We start from the raw sequence: 21,050 nt of genomic DNA, 5'->3' as shown, positions 1-21,050 counted from the left end.
GAGGGGGCAAGTAGAGCTTCAGGAAAACAGCCCCCACCCGCCCAACTTACCCGGGGGGTGAGTTGAGAGGCACCCTCCCCCCCCCCGGCCGGGCGTTTGGTGGGCTGGGCCGGGTTGGAGGGCCCAAGGGCCCGGAGGCGTCGGGGGTCTTCCCCTGCAGGGTGGGTGGGGGCTTTCACCACGTGGCTTCGCCTTTTTTTTTTTTTTTTTTTTCCGCTCCATTTTTTTTTTTCAAGTCGATTTTATTTAGAGGCGGCGCCAGGGCGGCCGCGGAGAAACGTGACACACCAGCCCGCTTGGAGGGGTTTCGGACAGAAGGGAAGGAGCCGCGCCGCGTCGTCCGCCTCCCAGCGCGCCGCGGGCACTTCTCCCGGGCCTCCCCGAACTCTCCCGCGACCTCTGCGCGCCCTCCGGCCGCCTTCCCCTCCTCGGCTCCGGACAACTTCAGGGGTGGGGTGCAAAGAAAGTTTGCGTCTGCTGCCGCCGCCTCCCGCCTCGGCCTAGGAGGCTCGCCGCCCGCGCCCGCCCGCTCGGCCTTGCCCAGGACTGCGTCCTGCCCGAGACCGCCACCATGAACAAGCTGTACATCGGCAATCTCAACGAGAGCGTGACCCCCGCGGACTTGGAGAAAGTGTTTGCGGAGCACAAGATCTCCTACAGCGGCCAGTTCTTGGTCAAGTCCGGCTATGCCTTCGTGGACTGCCCCGACGAGCACTGGGCGATGAAGGCCATCGAAACTTTCTCCGGTAAGAGTGCACCCACCTCCCCGGAAAAAGCACCGCGAAATGCCTGAACAACGGGGACCTGCTCCTCCTCTTTCCTTGCCCGCCAACTCCTCTCTGCCCCCGGCCTGCGGGGCTTGGCCTCGGTACCGACTCCCATCCACCTTCTCCGACGCCCCCTCCGTCCCCTTGCTGGCCCCTCGCGCGGAAATATTCGGCTTTCCTCGCCCCTTCCTCCTAGCCCGAGATGAAGAGCTGGAGGCTTTAGTGAGGTGATCCTCCTAGCCCCCCACCGACGGGGCGGGAGCCCCTGTTGGCAGGAGTCGGGGGGGCTCGCCACCGAGGCGAACTCAGTCTGGGCGCCCTACGTCAGTCCCTCGGTGTCCGAGGCTGGACGCCCCCACCCCGTGCGCACCCCCTCCCCTTCCTCCGCCGTAGGCCTTTCCGGGCTGGGAAGGGGTCCCCGCTCCGCTCCCGATCTCCAGGGTTTCCGTGGGGACGGCAGCCTTCGGGCCTGACCTGAGAGGAGCGGGGTCCCGCCTACCGCCCAGGGCCCGGGGCTTGAGCCATTTTGATTTGAAAGTGGGGCGTGAGCGGGGTGGCGCGGCGGCGGCGGCGGCGGCGGGTCGCCATGCTGCTTCCCGAGACGCCCAGGCTGGGCCGAGAGGCGCGCGCCGCGGCCGCCGGGGACCCTCCCCGCGGGGCCCAGCTCCGCTCCCCCGGACCTCGCCTCCCGGCCGGCCCCGACAGGTGACCACCCCGCCGCCCGAAGCCTTTCTCCCTGGCTCGACAGGAAAATAAAGTTTCATTCTGCAGCCCCACCCCCACCCCCCTCCACAGACTTGGGAGAAACGGGGAGCCCTTTCTCGGCCCCTTCTCCCCACATCTGGGAGCCGTAAAGGCAGCCGGCCCACACGGACGCCCTCGCACCTCCCCCAGATCCGGCTTCCCAGAGCCGTCCACTACTCGGCTACCTCAGTGAGAGAACAAAACAAAAATTCAGAAAACACGATAATGAATTTAGAGAGTCCACCATTCCCCAGGCGACCTTTTCGCATCCGGCTGCGGAACCCACGACCTGGATTCCTAGGAAGGTCTGAAATCCCAGTAACTCCTGAATTACTCTGATTTCTCCTTCCTTTTGCCGCACCCCCCCTCCCCCGTCCAAGCTCTCATGTTGTCTTTTTCAATTTAATCTTCAGGGAAAGTGGAGCTGCAAGGAAAACGCCTAGAGATTGAACACTCCGTCCCCAAAAAACAAAGGTAGGAAAGGGCTCTTCTCTGGGGAGGGGGTCAGCCTGGGGGCGCTGAGAGGCTGTGTTCAGGGGTCCATAGTGTCTTCAGTGGAAGAAACCCATTACCGGCCTTCCCACCCCCAACTCCGGATGTTGGGGGCAGGGAGGGAAGATTGGCTAAGATCTTGTAATGGGTGGTTTACAGCTTGTAAAAAAAAAAAAAAAAAAAGCTGAGGCTGGGGTGGGCTAGGAGGTGTTACTTGGAGAAGTAAAAGCGAGAAAAATCAATAGAGGAGGAACCTTGTGGAGTTTGTTCGAGGTGTGTGGGACCATTTTTGTGGGGAAGCTAAAAATCTTTAGAGTTGAGACTCATGGACATTCAGCAAGTTTCTAACAGGACTGTTTCCCCTCCCTTCCCTCACCATAATTTTTAAGTGGATTGGGAGGGGGTCCCCTTTGACTCCCTAGGGGAAGTGGAATGAATTCCTGCCCCCCAAAGAATTCTGTGCTTGTGCTTTATTTATATTTCTGCAACAGGCAAGGACATTATTTTTTTCACAGACACCTACCTCTAGTCCCTCCCATCACACATCCTCCCCTCCCAACTGGATTTTGCAAATACGCTTTGGCTGTACTATCCTTTCTGAGCCCCCCACCCCCACTCCTTCAGTCCATTGTTGCAAGGGGACCGACCATCTGGGGTGAGAGCTTTGTGTTCAGGCTGTGAGCTGGGGCTCTTCGGAGGGTCTAGAACTCCCTGGATGAATGGGGTATGTGTGTGTGTGTGTGTGTGTGTGTGTGTGTGTGTGTGAGAAAGAGAGAGAGAGAGTGTGTTCCAATACCTTCCTATCCTCACTTCAGCAAAGGGGGTAACTCTTAATCATGTTATCCCCAAAGCTGATTCATGGTTCAAATCTTTCATTGAACTCTGGCTGGGAAGTATAAGGGCAGTCTTTCTGCTTTCTCAGACCTGACTTTAAACATGTTGACAGTGCAGAGTTTTCTCTCATGTTGCAGCCCCCAGTAAATCTTGGATCTTCTCCTCGCTTTCTCCCCTCATTTCAACTGGAAACTTGCTGCATTTTAGAATAGTTCCTGGCCTTTTCTGGGTGGGAAGGTGGAGGTGGGTGGCTGTGTTTTTCTGAAGGCAGTTAAGAGAGTCTAGAAAGTTTAATGTGAGAAAAATCTGTTCAGTGGTTTAGCTTGAGATATTTAAGTAACTTGGAACTATTGTTTCTATAGATGATCAATATGGCTTGTAACTATGTTTATAGAGCTTGTGATTTAACCTCAAGTGCTTGAAATACCCTGTTATTGGAAAGGCAATTAGAGTTAGGAGTAAAGAGGCAATAAAATCGGAAGAAAGAAAAAAAGTCTTATTTATTATTTGGAAGCACTTCCTGGAGATGGGAATGAGAGAACTATGTACACTGACATCACTAGATCTACTGAGAAGATAGTGGATATTTGAACTGAAAGCTAAGTGTTTGAAACATGTTGATGGACAATAACCAGAATAACTGGAATTCTGAAATATATGGAATTTTTTTCTTTTGCTCTAAAGGATGGTTTAAATTTTAAAGGGAATGAAGTGATAAGCAAGAAAATAGCAAAATGTGATGAAATGGAACCCAAAACATTTATGTTTTAATTTTTATGGTGCTCAGTGTTTATGGATCTTTTCCCCTAAGCCATCTGCTTGCTTTAAAGCCATTTTTAGGCTCCTTCTTGTTCCCTCCAAAATGTATTACTGAGGGCTCCTTTGAGTTGGGAAGGGGTGGGGTTTGTGAGGAGTGGGTACAAAATCTTACCTTCCACACCCATATTCAATCTTTTGTGTATTCTCCCCCCCTTCCTGAAATAATTTTTGAGCACAAACATTGAGTCAGTTGTGTTTTATTTTTTGCTGAGTGGTGGTAAGGCACTTCATTTTTCTAGAATGAATCAATTTTTGAAGTTTTAGGATTTAAAAAAAGTTTGTTTTCATGAAGTCAGTTTGCTCTATCATTTTGTGTTCTTTGAGGAAGCATGTTGTGGTATGTGTTTTTAGTCTGTCTGAAAGTATTTCTTCAGTTGGTTTGTTCCTGGCTTTTTCAGTCTCGTGGATGTATAGAACAGGAACTAGTTAATTAACTATGACTAATATATTTTAAGCAAAATGAACGATGGTGTATATATATATTTTGTGTGTATATATATTGTTTTTACTGTTTAAAATAGAGGAGAACTCTTCTTGATGTACTCAGTTCCAAATGAATTACGACTTTTTAAACATTTCTAAGAGATTCATAAAAACCTGGCAACCTAAATGTTCCTTTTTTTTTTTTTTTAAGAGGAGGGTTATCAAGAAAAAGATAAAATATTTTTTAGCAGTTAACTCTGAGTAACTGATTTTGAAGTATTAATATATTTTGTTTTAACCTTGTATCTATTTGCTAAATATAATTTATTCCTTTTTAAGAACTCAAGAGACTGGACATTAAGTTGAAAAACTGAAAACATTAAGTTGAATTTTTAAAATGGGCGGCGTTAAATTTCTCTGAGATCACCTTCCCAAATACCCTCTTAGTCAGTGTTGGAATTTTGGTCAAGAGTTTCAGCTTATTGTTGAGAATTTGTATATATTCACTGTGAAGTATTAGGACAAAGGAGGAAAACCAAAAGCATTTTAAAGACTGTTGTGGAAAGGATTTGTATGTGTTTTTTTGTTTGTTTGTTTTTTTTAAATTTGAGACACTTGAGTAGTTAAGGTAAAGGGGTATCATGTTAGTGAGGCTTGGGTATTTGGGGAGAAAATTCCTTAAAAGGGAATTAAATTTTTGTTTCATTTGCCACTGTGTGTGCCTTTTTCTAGAGGAATGTGGCCTAAAGATAGCATACCTCCTGTCCACTGGTGTCATCAAAATAAAAGTTGTTGCTGTTACGAAAAGAAGTGAAGAGATGTACTGCATTTCTCTAGGTGAAATGTGTTCAAGTTAAAGACTTTGATTTCCTTAGGCAGATTAATGGTTGTTTTCTCTGACTTAAAATGAGGTGGGCTAATAACACTTTCCCTTAAATTTCTGACTATCAAAAAGCACACAAAAATTGGTCTCCTAGCCCTATAAGTGTGAGAACTCTCAGAAGAGAAAGTATTCAAACTTAATTCTGATTTTATGGTTTAATTTTCTGAAGTTAGTTGCTTTAAAAATCTCTGCAAAGGGATGTCTCGTAAGTGGCAAAAATATTTTTAAGTGATTTGTGGAGACTCTGAAGAAATAATTGGATCACTAAATGTTTTCAAAACAGACAAAAATTTTGCCTTCAGAAGTGGATTTGCCTTTAAGGAAAATTGTTCTTATGGGCTGAAAATTAATTATGGGCGTTGTTAAGAAACAAGGGAATGTCTTTAAAAAACAGCTGTAAAGGAGGACAAGTACTAGGGTGCCAGCACTTGCAGGCACTTCTGCCTTAGTGGTTATGGTTGAAAGATACGTCTAACCAGATATTCAACTAGTAAGTTTAAAGTAGAAACGGTTTGTGACACTTTTAGTAAAAAGGTTTTCTTACTAATATCAAGTTTTTGAGTTTTAAATAAGTTGATTCTTAATTTTTCTGCGCTGTTTGGAGGAAAGGTGGAAATCAATTCACTTTCTCCATTTTAATTTTCACCTAGAAAATAAATGTTTACAAATTCATATATTAAGTTTTTTTCACTGCTAGAGAAATCTTTAACTTGTTATTTAGTGCTCAGTATTTCAAGGTGACTTTCCTAAAGACAGTGGTATATGATTATCCTTTGGAAGAGTTGTAGGTTTCCAGAACACTTTATTTTCTAACCCAAAGTAGAAAGATGAAATTTACTCCAGTGGTCTCCCAGATGGAGAACTTTTGAGTAAAGAGGGGGAAGAATTGTAATTCCCATCACTAATTTATTCAAAGTATAGTTAACTGTTTCAAATGTAAAGTTTTAATGGCGTAGAGTTTGCTGGAACAAGAGCAAAACATTCTTTCTTGTAATTATGTTTTAGAGACAAAATACATGACATTACCATTGGAAGAATCTTGATTCAAAGGTCCAGAGCTTCTAATCTTTTAAAATTACCTTAATGTATGTCATATGAATCATATTTTATGTGTTTGGGTACTTTTAAGGCTTATTTTTTGAGCTTATTTATGCTATAATGTGCAACAGCCAGTTGACAAAGATACCATTGAGATTGGCTAGTGAGTATAAAATTTTAAAACATTAAAATTTTAGTTAAGTGCAAAGAGGGAGACCTAAGTGCTACTTGTAGAGGTCTAAGGGTTTTTGTGTTGAAGAGATATGTATTGGTTGTACCTGTGTTGATTTTCGTGTGTGTGGGGGGGTGGTAGTGTTGGTGATGTTGTTATTAGAATAAATGTATGAAGCAAAGGCGTTTGAAGAACAGACATTTTGCCAGCTGTTAGAATTTAAATTCAGTCTTGTTCGCTCCCCATCCTCTTAAAAGATTCTTAAAATGTGGCTAATGCCTTCCAGAAAGTGCAGCTTAGATTTTGGGATGGGAGTGTTTGGGAGAGAAAAGAGGAGGAGGAAAAAACCAGCAGGGGAGACTGGAAAAATCAGACGAGTTAGTCCTGGGTTGGAAATTCCAGACGGGGAGAAAAAAAGAGAGAGAGAGGGAGGTTGGGGGGGAGAGAGAGAGAGAGAGAGGGAGAGGGAGAGAGAGGGAGGTTGGGGGGGAGAGAGAGAGAGGGAGAGGGAGAGGGAGATGGGGGTTGGGGTGGATTGCCCGCTTCCCTTTTAAAGAGGAGCGGCTGGAGGCGCACGGCGACCCACGGGAGAGGGGTTCGCAGACACCAGGTTTGGAAGACGGGTGGTAGATTCAGCCCAGGGCAAGGCGATTTTTGCTTTCGGAGTTGCCTGCCTTCCCTTCGCTTTTTCAAAAAACAGAGAAAGTCGCGGCGGCGCTGGAGGCGCTTCCTGGAGAGCCCGCGCCGGCCCCGCTGCCCTTCCCCGCCCGCCGCAGACCAAGCCCAGCCCTGGCCTCGCAATCTCTGCCCGCTCCGCGCAGGGGCCCTCGCCTGCCTTTGAACCAGCCCCTGCCCGGGAACATCCGCAGGCCTGGGTCTCCGACGAGGGCTTCCTTTCCCAGGGTCCCGAGACCCCTGGCCGCGGCGCGCCGGCCCACAGCCTCGCCTTCGTCCTGGGAGCCCCCAGATCCCAAACCTCGCCGCGGCTTCCCCAGCCTTCCCCAGTGGGAGAGGTCCCAGGCCCCGCGGTGCAGACCTTCCAGCGCCCGCTCTGTCTCAAGACCTTTACATTCTAAGGCAAAAGCTAAAGGCTGGAGGGTGCTTGTGGAGTGAAGGAAGAGTCAGGGGAGGGAGGAAAAGAGCAGGTCCGGGGAAAGTAAGAGGATGGAGAGGTGGAGAGAAAATGGAAGTGCATGCTAACTGTTGTCCTCTCCCAGGAGCTGAGGCCCCTTGGCCATGGGGCGTAGAACCTTGGAGAGTTAACAGCGTCGCATAACCTGTAATCTTCAGTAGATGGACTGTGTCCCCATGTCCCAAAGGCTGACCGAAACAATAACAAAGGGAGTAATAGTAACCAGAGGTTCTGTGATGGGTTTTATTTATGTTGTACAAGATTGACAACAGGTCTTCCAGTTGGCCACTGGCGAGGCTTTGAAGATCTTTCTCAGGGTCTCAGCCAGTGTTTGACTCCATGTTAATGTCAAATTTGCATAATACCATTTCCACCTGTGCCCAGTCCACACCTTTTTAAATGTCTGTCAAAACAAATAAGAAAAGGTCTCTCCTCAAAAAACGTGGAATCAAAATGTATGCTTTTTCGCTTATTGATAAAAGTTGGATGTAGCTAGAAAATGATCAACCAGGAGAGCGCCTGTGACAACACACACCGTTTCAAGGGCGCATCGCCAGCGGGGAGATGTCCAGTCCCCAGTTTGTTAACTGCATTCTAGTAGAAGAACTTGAGTTTGTTCAAAGGGGGCTCTGTACTTTTTAGTGGGTCCAAGGGGTCATCCTAGTATTGAACAAGCAGAGCCAGCTCTGTAAGACCTGCTTCTCCTTTGCAGCCAGTAGGTTTGCAATAAATAGTCATGGAATGAAGGAACAACAGTCTGGAACAAGCTTTCACCCTAAACGCAGACTCTGCTGAAATAAAACGGGTGTTGATTACGGGTAAATCACAGGAGAACAGTAGGTCTGGACCTCATCATTTTAATATAGTTGGAGAAAACCTGATTGCGAAACACTGAAATGTAACTGTATACAGAACAAACACCACCAGAAATGCAGTCCTAGTGCAGAAGTCCAGGCTTCCAGGATTTGATGTTCTGGTCGTGTGGCAGAGAGCAGAGAGCATGGCGAGCCCACCAGTAAACTGCTTTTGTATGAAATACAGAGCAAGCAGCTGGATGAGTAAAAGAATTTTTGACTGGATTGTCCAGATATTTTCAACACCCCTAGGACAAGTCTGATTATTGGACAAGGGGCATTTTGGTGGGTAAAGGCGTATGAGTGACCCATCAGGATGGGTGGGAATTTTGGCCATAGTTTAGGGGGAGGGTTGTGGAGAAAATCTCTTGTTAGAGAGGAGACGGGAGAAGTGGAGGATCTCTCTTCATTTTCTCTTTCCCTCTCCAATGTATCTGTTTTGTGGATTCCAGTCAGTTCTTTCAACATTTCCTTAGGAAAAGTGGGTTAAGGAAGGCTTCGATTTTTATTCATTTTGCATTAGTTTCAGTTAAAAAATTGGTCCTTCATCCAGATGTTTTGGCCACTTGAAATGGGAAATGTTAAGTCTAAGTGAAGGTTGGATAGTTTAGTTGATTGGATATAGTTAGGATCTTTAAGAGGAGAAATCAGAGAATTTAGAAATTAAAAAAATAATTGTTTTGTGTAAAGGTTGTTTGTGGAGTCTGAGTTCTTTGGCAACAGGAGCAGGGAGGGCAGGAATCACTTTCAGAATTCTTGAGGCTCAAGGAGGGAGGAAGCTCTATTATTAGGTCAGAGTCTCATGACCTACCCTAGGTCCCTCACTCAGTCCTACAGGAGTGTGGAGGAAAGGCCTCTCCAGGAGAGCTCAGTGCTCAAAAACAAGAGTTTTTGGAGTCAGGCAATGACTGGGAAACTGGAAAAGTTACTTAACCTCCTTGAGCCGTCATTACCTTAACTGTAAGCTGGTGCTATTACACATTAGCTATTATTTTTCTTTGTTTCCCACGTGGACCTGTGCCTCCTGTCTTTGGACTGTGTGTAACAGCTTGGCCATATATCTAAGGCAACAGGTACGGTGTTCAGGTACACTTCTGTGAATATGGCGTGTATTTTATGTGGAACAATGATGGATAGGCATATTGAGGGGGATTTGTGTGCAGGATGCTTTTGATGACCTGTGTGCTGAAAGGAAAGGCCACCTTCTGGGAGAGGGAGATGAAGCTCATCAGGGCAACCCTCAAGAGCCCCTAGATATGGACCCTACCACTGTCTCTTAACCATCCTCTTAGGAGGATGGAGCGTACATTGCAATGTTGATGCCCTCAACCTGGGCCAGTTTCCTCGTTGAAATTTCACACTTTGGTGCTCCTGTCAAAAGTGCATGTAGGGTAGGGGCTTTGATGAGAGGAGAACTATCCTAATTCTGCAGATGAGGTGTTGTAAGAATTCAGGATGAAGGGGGCTGTGTAAGTCCTTTTGGGGGTCTGAGGAGGAAGAAGTGGGCAGCTTCCCCTCTCTGGTAGGAGATGGACATGTTTGCTTGAAGTTCTCTTCTTGCTTAAGCTAACAAAGTAGGCATTCAGGAGTTGGGGACCCTTGGATGCGGAGGAAGTGACTGCATACGTGGCTCCCCATCCCGTGCCTCTTAGATGGCAAAGCCACAGTGGTCTCAGTTTCTCTCCCTGGTCTGGAAACAGTCCCCAAAGGTGTGCTCAGGACCCACCTTGACATCCACTTCCTTTTTTCAGCCCTCCCTGCCCAAAAGGTACAAACTCACAAACCCACAGACTTACAGCCCCTTTCCACATCTCAGACCAGGGAATGAAGGTTGAATCTTCTCTTAGTGGGGGTGGGGAGAAGGGCTTCCAATCCGGATGTGGTTTTAGGCCATTTAACGGGCTTGTGACTTTATTCAGTTACTATAAAGGATTTTACAATTAGTTTATGCGGAACGATGTGTGTTGCCTCTTTTCTGGAGTGGCATTTGGGATTGCTTGGGGCTTGTCACCTTTCCATTAGGTACTCTGAGGAGGAGAAAAGGAGGGGAGAGAGGAGCTAGAGTGGGGCTGTTGGGCGGAGTAAGCCTGGTGAGGCCATCTATTCAGTTAGACGTATTTATGCCACTTCCTCCTCCAGGTCTCTAAGTTGCTTGGGAGGAGAAGTCCAACTGTAATAGAGAGCAGTTGCTTTGGCAGGATTTGGAGACGGAACCCTGAATTAAAGGGCAAAGATGATCCTTCACAGACGTGGCTGTTGGTGGCTGCAGCCAGTGTGTTCTGAGCGAGGACGAGATGTAAATAGGATGTTGGCTGCGGAGACGGCAGGGTTAAGAAGAATAATCTCTTCACTTCTTTTCTAGAGTGTCCACTCCAGCAACCTTTTATTTAACGTAGAAGGGAAAATCTAGCTGACTGAAGTTATTTTACATAGAGAGGTTTCCTCCCAATGTTTATTACCATTTGATTCAAAGCCGCTTCTGCTGACTTTTTAGGATAGGGTGGAGTGGTATCTGTCCAGAATAAGCTGTGGGAGGCAAGAGGTGGAATAAAATGATCTTCACGAACCTCCTAACCTCACAGATCTCTCGGATCATCTTTCTTTCACTTTCCCACCCTTGCCCCTGACCATCTTGAGTAGTTTCCTTTAAACGTCTTTTTTTTTTTTTTTTTTTTTTTTGCGGGGGTGGGGGGCATGCCGGGGGAGCTTAGTTCCCCGACCAGGGATCGAACCCCTGCCCCTTGCACTGGAAGTGCAGAGTTCTAACCACTGGACCGCCAGGGAATTCCCTAAACTTCTAACTAGAAGAGGAGTGATGCCTGTCTAGGCCCAAGTTCCTTTGTTCTCCTCTTCAAAACATCACATGGTCAGTCACTTTAGCCTGGGTGTGTGGGGCTCTTGCCAGTCAGTCATTAGCCATTTTTTGGAGGTGGAGTGGGGTGTTAATTTAAAATATATATATATATATATACAACTAAATCATGTAAGAAAATATTTAACATGGTATAGACATTTGATAGCTTGCATATTGCTCCAAAGCTTGGTACTCCTAATCATGCATTCATTCACACATGTATGCATGCACTCACTTATTTTTATCTATTCAGAGTCTACTATTTATTTATTTGTTTGTTTGTTTGTTTGCGGTACACGGGCCTCTCACTGTTGTGGCCTCTCCCGTTGCGGAGCACAGGCTCCGGACGCGCAGGCTCAGCGGCCATGGCTCACGGGCCCAGCCGCCCCGCGGCATGTGGGATCTTCCCAGACCGGGGCACGAACCCGTGTCCCCTGCATCGGCAGGCGGACTCTCAACCACTGCGCCACCAGGGAAGCCCTATTTATTTATTTTAAATAAGTGCATTTATTTATTTATTTTTGGCTGTGTTGGGTCTTCGTTGCTGCGGGTGGGCTTCCTCTCGTTGCGGCGAGCGGGGACTGCTCTTCGTTGTGGTGCCCGGGCTTCTCATTGCGGTGGCTTCTCTTGTTGCGGAGTATGGGCTCTAGGCGCGAGGGCTTCAGTACTTGTGGCACGTGGGCTCAGTAGTTGTGGCGCACGGACTTATTTGCTCTGCGGCATGTGGGATCTTCCCTGACCAGGGCTCGAACCTGTGTCCCCTGTATTGGCAGGCGGATTCTTAACCACTGCGCCACCAGCGAAGCCCCAGAGTCTGCTACTGACATGCCCTCTGCCAGGTTATAGAAATATAATGAAGAACAAACAAAAGACCTTGGTCTTTAGAGTGGAGATGGCAAACAAATACAATTTATCAGATCATTTTTCTCCAGGAGCTTTTAGGTTTCCACCTCTATCCTTTTTTATTTTTGCTAAGCTGCATGGCACAGCCAAAAAAAAAAACCCCCCAAAAAAACCACCTAAATTTAAATTTCATTTTTATATTAAAAATTAAAATTAATATGAAATAATTAAAATAATTTTACGTAGTAAAATACACATAACATAAAATTTACCTTTTTTTGTTTGTTTGTTTGTTTTTGTTTTTTTGTGGTACGTGGGCCTCTCACTGTTGTGGCCTCTCCCGTTGCGGAGCACAGGCTCCGGACGCGCAGGCTCAGCGGCCATGGCTCACGGGCCCAGCCGCTCCGCGGCATGTGGGATCTTCCCAGACCGGGGCACAAACCCGTGTCCCCTGAATCGGCAGGCGGACTCTCAACCACTGCGCCACCAGGGAAGCCCAAAATTTACCATTTTTAAGTGTACAGGTCGGGTGTATTAAGAACATTCACAGTGGTGTGCAACCATCCTCTCCGTTCGTCTCTAGAACTCTTTTCATCTTGCAAGATTGAAACGGTACCCAGTAAACAGTAACACCCCATTCCCGCCTCCCTCTGGCCATATTTAAAGCATCACCAATTTTGATTCTTACATGGTGGCCACCTCCTCATTCTGTATAAAATGGGGGTCTTTGCCTGACCCCTCTCCTGAATTAAACATTTGATTATTTATTGGGTTTTTATTTAGCATTATTGGGTCTTTTTCAGGGCAGGGAAGGGAGACATAGGGAGAAGGAGCTGCACAAAAGAGGTGCAAGATAAAATTCCTACCCTCCAGTATTTTCACTTTAGATCCAGGAAAAGCTGTGGGGCGGCAGAGGCTAAGAGACTGCAGTGAGAGGCACACAGCCTCAGGAACTAACAGGAGGTCGGCTTTGAGTGAGCTTAAGCTGTGTTTTCGGAGGACAGGCAGAAAAAATAGGAGTGGATTCAGGAGAGCACTGTGGACAGGCAGGGAGATGTTTGTGGGAAGACAGCTCTTCTGGAAGAGAGGGATGGCATCCTAGTGGGGAGAGGCCCCCAGGTAAGTATGGCAGATGTCCGTAATTTCCCTTATTGAGCATCTTCTTTTCTCTAGAGCTCTGTGTGACGTGCTGTGGGTCAAAAGACGAGTTGCTTCTGCAATAATAGGGAGCACAGGGCTTCCCTGGTGGCGCAGTGGTTAAGAATCCGCCTGCCAGTGCAGGGGACACGGGTTCGAGCCCTGGTCCGGGAAGATCCCACGTGCCATGGAGCAACTAGGCCCGTGGGCCACAACTACTGAGCCTGCGCTTAGGGCCCGCGAGTCACAACTACTGAGCCCGCGTGCGGCAACTACTGAAGCCCTCGCGCCTAGAGCCCGTGCTCCGCAACAAGAGAAGCCACCGCAGTGAGGAGCTCATGCACCGCAACTAGAGAAAGCCCACGTGCAGCAACAAAGACCCAATGCAGCCAAAAATAAACAAATAAATATTTTTTAAAATGCTTTAACAAAATAATAGGGAGCATTTATTGAGTATCTGTCTACTCAGAGCTAGGCACTGTTCCTTCACTGAATCCTAAGAACGCTGCAGGCATTAGTCTTCATTCCACAGAAGAAGCAGCTAGAACTCTGAGTGGTTATGGTAACTTAGCCAAGGCCATACCTTGAATACTGGTGCTGGGCTTCAAACCCAGGCCTTTCTACCTTCAAGGCTGAGCTCTCTTAGAAGGTGGGAATAGCTGATCCTCTAACATTCAGAGAAGTTGAATGTTTTGCGGGGGAGAGCATAAGGTTAGCAAATAAAAACATGCCCAGCATTAACTCCTCCCTGCTCTGGGCCTCCTTCCTCCGTAGGTGTTCCATACTTGCCCTGCATTAGTTTTCCTCTCACCGTTGGGATTTTCAGGCAATCTTGAACGGTTGAAGAAGACTAAGGACATTCTCCCCTTGTCTGGGCAGCTATCATGGGAAATGGGAATTCTGCTTTTAATGAAAAAACCACGGAAAGGGGGCTGAATGAAGTGAAGAAGGACCTGAGTGGTTTAGGATTCAGGCGTCAACCTCAGTTTGCTCTTCTGCCAGATGTGTGCACACTGTGGGATCTGGGGTCAGTATCTTCCTGGGCCTCGTGTCCTCATGCGAAGCCTCCCCATCTCCATGAACCCCGCAAAATAAGCTGGGTAGCTATTTTGAGTTCTAAGAGCTTCCATCCTTTGGCATTCCTATAGGTGCCAGGGCTGGCGCTTTGGGCTAATTTTTTTTTTTTTTTCCTCCCTTCCCCATTCCTTTTGTTTGGGTTCAAACCCGGGGAAAATGAGAGGTTGGGGGGAAGGGCGCAGGGACCGAGTGGCTTCCCCTCCCATCCCCCCTCCTCCTAGCAGGAAGGGACAAAGAGTTGACCTTTGTTACAAGCCTGCAGAATCATAATTCATAGCTCATACATGTTTTTGAGGAGCGAGAACCCAGTTACCTTCCCCTGATGAGCGGGAGCTGGCTTCATGGCGTGGTGACAGTGGCTGGCTGGTGTCAACTTGGGACTAGGCACTTAACCTCGCTGAGCTTCTTTGTGAATTGCAGAATGGAAGTCAAAATATGCTCAATCTTCTATGGTTTAGAGGCTCAGATCAACCTGTGTTCTAGGCTCACGGGAGAGTGTGGATTGTAAACCCTGAAGTACTGTGTAAACGTGAGTTATTAATAAGACTATCAGTAATTGATGACACCCCAAGAGGGCAGACAAAAGAAGGTCATTCGCATCCCCAGACAAATGCCCTACTCTGCATGGAGGTGTGACTCTTCGATTATAAATTTTCTGTAGCGGCTCCCAGAACGCCCTGGGAGGGGAGGGTCTTCTTTTCGAGGCCCGGAAGGCCTCTCGGTTCCGCGCCCCCAGCCCACCCCACTCCCAGGCCTCAGTTCCTGCCTTCTCAGTGGGAGGCCTCCCGCCCGGGTCCTGCCTCCTCCCACAGCCCAGCCGAGGTCTCCAAGGAATGCCGCCTCCCGGGCCGTTTTCTCCCCTTCTGCTTCTGCGGCCCCACTTCCAGCCCCCTCCCAGCCCCCTGCCCCCAGCCGGTTCCCACTTAAATGCTCGCAGGCCTGTTCGCAGGCGGGAAGCCCCCTCCCCCACAGGACCACCTCAGTCAGCCCTGACCACGGGGAGGTCGGGTCTGGATTTACTAAAGGACCCCGGAGGGGGAGCCTGCCCGTCGCTGGCTGCCTGGCTCACTGATGGGGTCGGGTTTCGGCCGGTGGCTCTGGAGAGAGAGAGACAAAGGGCAAAGTCCTGGTCCCCACCCCCACCCGGCAGCCCCCGGCGCGTGTCCCCTCCCCCTCCGGGCCCTGCGCGCGTAGCCCAGGGCCCCCTGGGCCGGGTGGGACGGGCTGGGGAGAGTCGGGACGCCGAGGGGGTTCTAGACCGCCGGGCCCCGCAGCAGAGGGGGCCCCCGGGGACATCCTCTGTCCCCCTCCTTGTGCTCTGCCGACTCGGCCCACCCAGCGGCCGGGGTGCGGGGCCGAGCGCTCAGCTTCCCCTGGGTGAGGTGAGAGGGGCTGGGGGAAGGGGCCGGCCCACGTGGGGCACAGGCCCGGCGACGCCAGCCCGGCCGCTCAGCTGCTCGGCCCTTCTCAGTTGCCCGTTCCTGAGGACTCCCCTCCTCCCCCCCAGCTGCTGCCAGCCCTCCCCCACGCTCAGCTGCTGCCGCCTTTCCCCGGCACCTCTTTCTCAGTTGCCCTGCCCGCGCCTGCTTTCCGCCGGCCTCCTGCAAGGCCGTGTTCGCCGTCCCTTGGGCTGTTAGAGACCTTGCCCCTGCTTCCCCCCAGGATGGATGAGAACCGTCTCGAATGGTGCTGTCGTGACGCCCTGGCAGAGTCTGGGGCTGGGGAGAAAGACCTCTACCGAGAGGGCATTTTGCTCCCGCACAAGCCAGGGCAGAAACCAGGATAGGTGTCCATGTCAGGAGAGAGTCATTCTGACGAAGACCTACACGCTGGAAAGAAACGAACAGCGGCTTCCTGAAGTGTTCGGCCACCAACAGGTCTGTGCTGGCGGCTGTGGAGAGGAGACAAGGATTCCGTGAGGTTTAGTTAACCTCCTGTTGCAGGGGCACCCCAGAGCGCCTTTCCACTAGGAGGGTGGATTCGTATTTTCCAACGTATGCTGGCATGCATTCTCGTCCTTTAGCAGGAGCACTGACAATTCCAAGAAGTACCCAAACTCCACTAGGGTCTTTCTCAGTGCACATTGTGAGTTGCAGAAAACGGATTTCTCTTTGGAGTCTGGTCTAGTATCCTCTTCTTTGCCCCTCTGCCTCAAAATCCTAGCCTGGAGCTGTGCTTCCAAGCTTGTCGGTCCCTCCTGAGCAGGGAGCCTCTCCACCTTGCTCCATTTCCGAGGCATGTCCCATAGGGCTTTCCTCTGGGTGTCAGCTCCACCCTCAGCCAGGTCTCTGGGCCCCAGAGTGCCAGACCTTTTGGCTCTGAAGCTTTCTGGAGAGATGCTGACATCTCCACTGGGGGGGGGGGGGGTGTGTGAGCTAAACCAGCGCCTCTAGCGAGGCTGTGGCAGGAAATGGTCTTTCTAGCCCCCCTCCACGTTTCCCTCTGTCAGAGCGAATTAACACCCGCCCCCCCGCCCCCCCCCCCCAGAAGATCCTGGAAATGCTTCCCATTGCCAGCCAGAGAAGGCAGGTGAGCAGTGTCCCCAGTGGTTAGTTTCTTATCCACACCATCGCTGCCCGCACCAACAGGGTTGCACTGCTTACACCGGGTCACCTCTCCTGTTTGTCTCCGTGCACTAGGTTTGATCTGATGGCTTCATCACACCTCGCACTTCACACTGTGTAGGGCTCAGGAGGCCAGCTCTGGCTCTAGGAGCCCCTCAGGTGAAAGAGCACGGTTCTAGGCAGAGCGAGCAGGGTGGAGGGAGGGAGTGGCCGTTGGCCCAGGCCGACTTGGAATTTGACTGGAAAGAGCTCCACTGTCTCAGCTTCTGTTTTGGCTTTTCCTCTGGCACTGCCTAGATGGGCAAGAAAAAGAACGTGAGCTCTCTCTAGTCAAACCACGTATTTCCGAGATGAGTGAACTGAGCAAAGGATTTATTCCTCTTTTGCTTGCTTTCCAACGTCGGGTGGCGCCTCCCACCTGCCTCTCACCTTTGCAGCCCTGCCTATCCCAAACCAATGTGAAATTTCTCAAGACAGAATTTTTGGTGACTACACTTTTCCCTGCTAACAAATCTCTCTGACAGTCATCCAGCCGTATTATAGTACAGTTAGCTCTTCTGCAAGTTAAATCCTGTGCCCAAATTGGAGCCGCATGCAGTAAAAGCCAGTTGGCATGCACTGAGCCATACAGGATATGGGCATTTTTCCTGCTGCTGACATCGGGGCTATACAACTTCTGCTGTGTTAACACTTCTTGTCAGAGAGAAAGAAGTGAAGTTTGGCGAGATGAGCATAAACCAGCCTGGGAGGAGGCTGGTTTATGCTCATCATAAACCAGGTAGGACTAGAACTCAGCATAAACCAGCTGAGTTCTAGCCCTACCTCAAAGTTGCCAAGTCTCTTTCCTTTTCCTGATCCTCAGTTTCTCCATCTATGAAATGAGGGTGACTATTTAAGACCCTCGCAGACCTCGGTGTATGAATCTTATTTCCTCAGTGTAGGAATCTGATTTTCTTCAATTGGAGCTTCCGATTGCCAGGTTAATGGGGCGTGTGTGTCCTTGGTCCTGTAGGAGGCCTAGTGAATCCTCCCCCTCTTCTCCCCTGACTCCAGGTAGGCCAAGAGCACATTAAACACAGTACAAGAGCCTGCCAGAGGGAGAATATCGTCCATCCCAGAGTTTCTCCCCGAGATTTGCTTTTCCTTCCTGTCCTCAGAATTAGCTCAGGAGCGCATGTGGGACAGTGTGTGCGTGCCTTGTACCTCTAAAAGACCGTGTTCATGGGACCACAGATACATTCCAGTGGTGTCCCTGCTTTCCAGCTCCTCCCCCCAATACTTTGACCCCTTGGTGGTGGCATCTGCTCTGCTTGGTCCTGCACCTTCCAGTAGGTCAGTGTTTTCCTTTCCAGCCCCTACCTTGCTGGTCAACCCACCCGACTGCCTGCCTGTCTGGCTGCCCTGCCTCTGGATCAGCCTGGCACGGAGCCCTGGGCATTGGGCCAGCTCCTCCTCCCCTCCCCAGCCTGGCCCGCTTTCTCAGCTACTGCCATGCTTGGAGCGTGCCAGGTCCGCCCCCTTCAGAAGCTTTCCTAGACAATTATTTTTTTCTCCACCTCTCCACTCTACAGGGATAAGGAGGCAGGGTGGGGAGGACGGACTAGGTCAGTGGTGATCTTATGGAAAGGGCAGAGGTTGGCACGTTAGGACATCTTTCATGTGTGATTTCCAGCTGGGGGGAAAAAACTGGGATGGGAGCCAGCTTTGGGGGGGGGCGGTGCTTATTCTCTAGTGTCAGCCGCATGGGACTCTTGTTGAGGAGTCAACAAGATCACCCACTTCTTTTCTTTGGCCGCACTGCGTAGCACCCGGAACTTCCCCGACCAGGGATCGAACCCACGCCCCCTGCAGTGGAAGCATGGAATCTTAACCACTGGGCCACCAGGGAAGTCCCAGGATCACCCACTTCTGAAAGGGTACTGTGGCCAGCCCACCTCCCCACAGCCCAGTTAACCTTGTCTATTCTCTTCTCCCATCCCAAACCAAACTGAGGGGAATTCCCTGGCAGTCCAGTGGTTAGAACTCCTCGCTTGCACTGCAGGGGCATGGGTTCGATCCCCGGTCGGGGAACTAAGATCCTGCAAGGCCCGCAACATGGCCAAGCAAAACAAAACAGAACAAAACAAAAAAACAGCAACAACAACAAAAAACCAAACTGGGGTCCCCTGCTGGACTGTAAACTCCTGAGAGCAGGAGCCTTGCCTGGCTTCTTCATCCCTCCATGCTCTCTGTACTGCAGCATAGTGCCTTGCACTGTCCAGTAGAAATGTGAGGCAAGCCACGTACGTAAGTGTAAATTTTCTAATAGCCATATTAAAAAAGAAAAAAGTGAAATTAATGTAGAAGATTATTTCAAAAATTACTTTTAAAGTTAATTCAGAAGATTATTAGTTCAATATGGAATCAATATAAATGATTAATGAGATTGTTTACTTTTGGGGGGCTACCAAGTCTTAGGAACCCAGTGTGTATTTTATTTTACTGTTACAGCCTGTCCCAATTCATATGCTAAATTTTCATTGGAAACAGTTGATCTGTATTTAGAGTTCATAAAATATACAGAAGAAAAAGGTAAATTATACAGACATTTCAATTTTAAGAAAAAATCCAGTTGCTGATTTGAAGTGCTCAGTAGCTACATGTGACTAGACTAATGGCTACTGTAGTGTGGACAACACAGGCCCAGCTCATAGTAGGTGCCAAGAAAATCGGGCATGATTCCACATCAGCTGGACACCAGAAACCTTGGGGAAGTGGTAGTGACCTTCTTGACTGCTGATTAGAATTGACAGAGCATGGTGTTACTGCAAGTTTGAAAAGTCTTAGTTGCTCACTCTCAAAATTGCCAGGTAATAACCCCGACTCCATCCCCAGTTCAGCTTAGCTTTCTAATTGCCTTGGGCTAGTTTCTTCCCACATTTTCGAGGAGATGTCTGCAGGCTGGAGTGAATTTTGCATTTTTCTGTTGGAGAGTGTTCTTAGCTTTTATCATATTTCCTGATGGGAACCTAGTCTCCAGGGAAAAAAAGGGGGTTAAGAACCACTTAGGCAGACCATTAAGGCACAGAAAATCACTCTAATTAAGAAAGTGTATATATATGTCCACTATAGGTGGACAGGGTTGATCTCTGTCTGGGGACACAAGATCCAGTAAAATGGACTAGTCCTAATCCTTGTTCCCCTGACGTGAGGAACTGAAGTCTAGGAGTTGAAGGCCTAACTTGCCCAAGAGCAAGCAGACTGCTAGTCAGAGAATCACGGCCTGGGGGAAGGGTGGAGGTAAAGGGTCTAATCTGGAGATCCTGGTTTAATCCTAGTTCTCTGGAGAGATGAAAGTCCAGGTTTGACTCTGATAGTGGCCTCTGGGGGTTGAGGCCCCAAGCCTGAAAAGATTTCCAGAACCTACTATTGCCACCCTCCTCACTACTGGCCTGCTCCGCCCTGGTTTAAAGGAACCCTTCCCTCTCGGGCAGGGTAAGGCCGCCAGCATGACTGAAGACAGCACGCTACCCTCTGGGAATGGGGGTGGAAAGAGGAAGGAGCTGGTTTGCAAAGGGTTAGAAAAAGAACACTCCCTGGGGCAGTTTTTAGCTGTCCTTCGGGAGACCTGAAGACTGTTCCCAGGGTGCATTCCGTCCAGGTGTGCATTCTGTCATATGGGGAAGGCCCCCCTCTGAAAAGTGTCCTACCTATGCATCTGTTCCGCTCTCCGCTGGACCTCAGGCCCATTCTCCCTGCCCTCAGCCGGCTCCTCACCAGGGCCTGGATTCTTGCTAATAAAAATAAAAGAGGAAAACCTCATTGGCTTAGACCCATTAATTTTGAATCTGTGATGACTTTAAAATTGGGTGAGCTAGAATTATCTTTTTATTTTTATTTATTTATTTTTACCGGAGTATGGTTGCTTTACAATGTTGTGTTGGCCTCCACTGCACAACAAAATGAATCAGCCACACACACACAAAGATATCCCTTCGCTTTTGGACTGCCCTCCCACCTAGGCGACCACAGTGCATTAGGTAGAGTTCCCTGTGCTATAAAGTATGTTCCCATCAGTTGTTCATTTTATACATAGTATGAATAATGTGTATGTGTCAATCCCAGTCTCCCAGTTCCTCCCACCCCACCCCTTTCCCCCATGGTATCTATACATTTGTTCTCTACGTCTGTGTCTCTATTTCTGCTTTGCAAATAAGATCATCTATACCATTTTTCTAGATTCCACATACATGCGTTAATATACGATATTTGCTTTTCTCTTCCTGACTTACTTCACTCTGTATGAGACTCTAGGGCCATTCACGTCTCTACAAATGACCCAATTCCATTCCTCTTTATGGCTTAGTAATACTCCATTGTATATAAGTACCACATCTTCTCAGAATTATCTTTTTTTTAAAAAAGTTTTTTGTTATGG

The 21,050-nt window shown here is 48.9% G+C and overlaps 1 protein-coding gene across 4 annotated transcripts in view; it reads left to right on the top strand.

Moving 5' to 3' along the window:
- Positions 1-571: 571 nt before the first annotated feature.
- Positions 572-21,050, top strand: part of IGF2BP1 (insulin like growth factor 2 mRNA binding protein 1) — a gene marked incomplete at both ends in the record, with an annotated part of 38,894 nt that continues 18,415 nt past the window's right edge. For all 4 annotated transcript variants that reach the window (XM_079725811.1, XM_079725810.1, XM_079725809.1 and 1 more), the window contains 2 exons: positions 572-746; positions 1,925-1,985. In XM_079725811.1, coding sequence (XP_079581937.1) covers positions 572-746; positions 1,925-1,985 — 236 coding nt within the window. The remainder of the gene's footprint in view (positions 747-1,924; positions 1,986-21,050) is intronic.

The sequence above is a fragment of the Hyperoodon ampullatus genome (genome assembly GCF_949752795.1).
Source record: "Hyperoodon ampullatus genome assembly, chromosome: 19".
In the NCBI taxonomy this organism is placed as follows: domain Eukaryota; kingdom Metazoa; phylum Chordata; class Mammalia; order Artiodactyla; family Ziphiidae; genus Hyperoodon; species Hyperoodon ampullatus.
The sequence above is the reverse complement of the archived record's forward strand: the minus strand, read 5'-3'. Positions and strand labels throughout refer to the sequence as shown.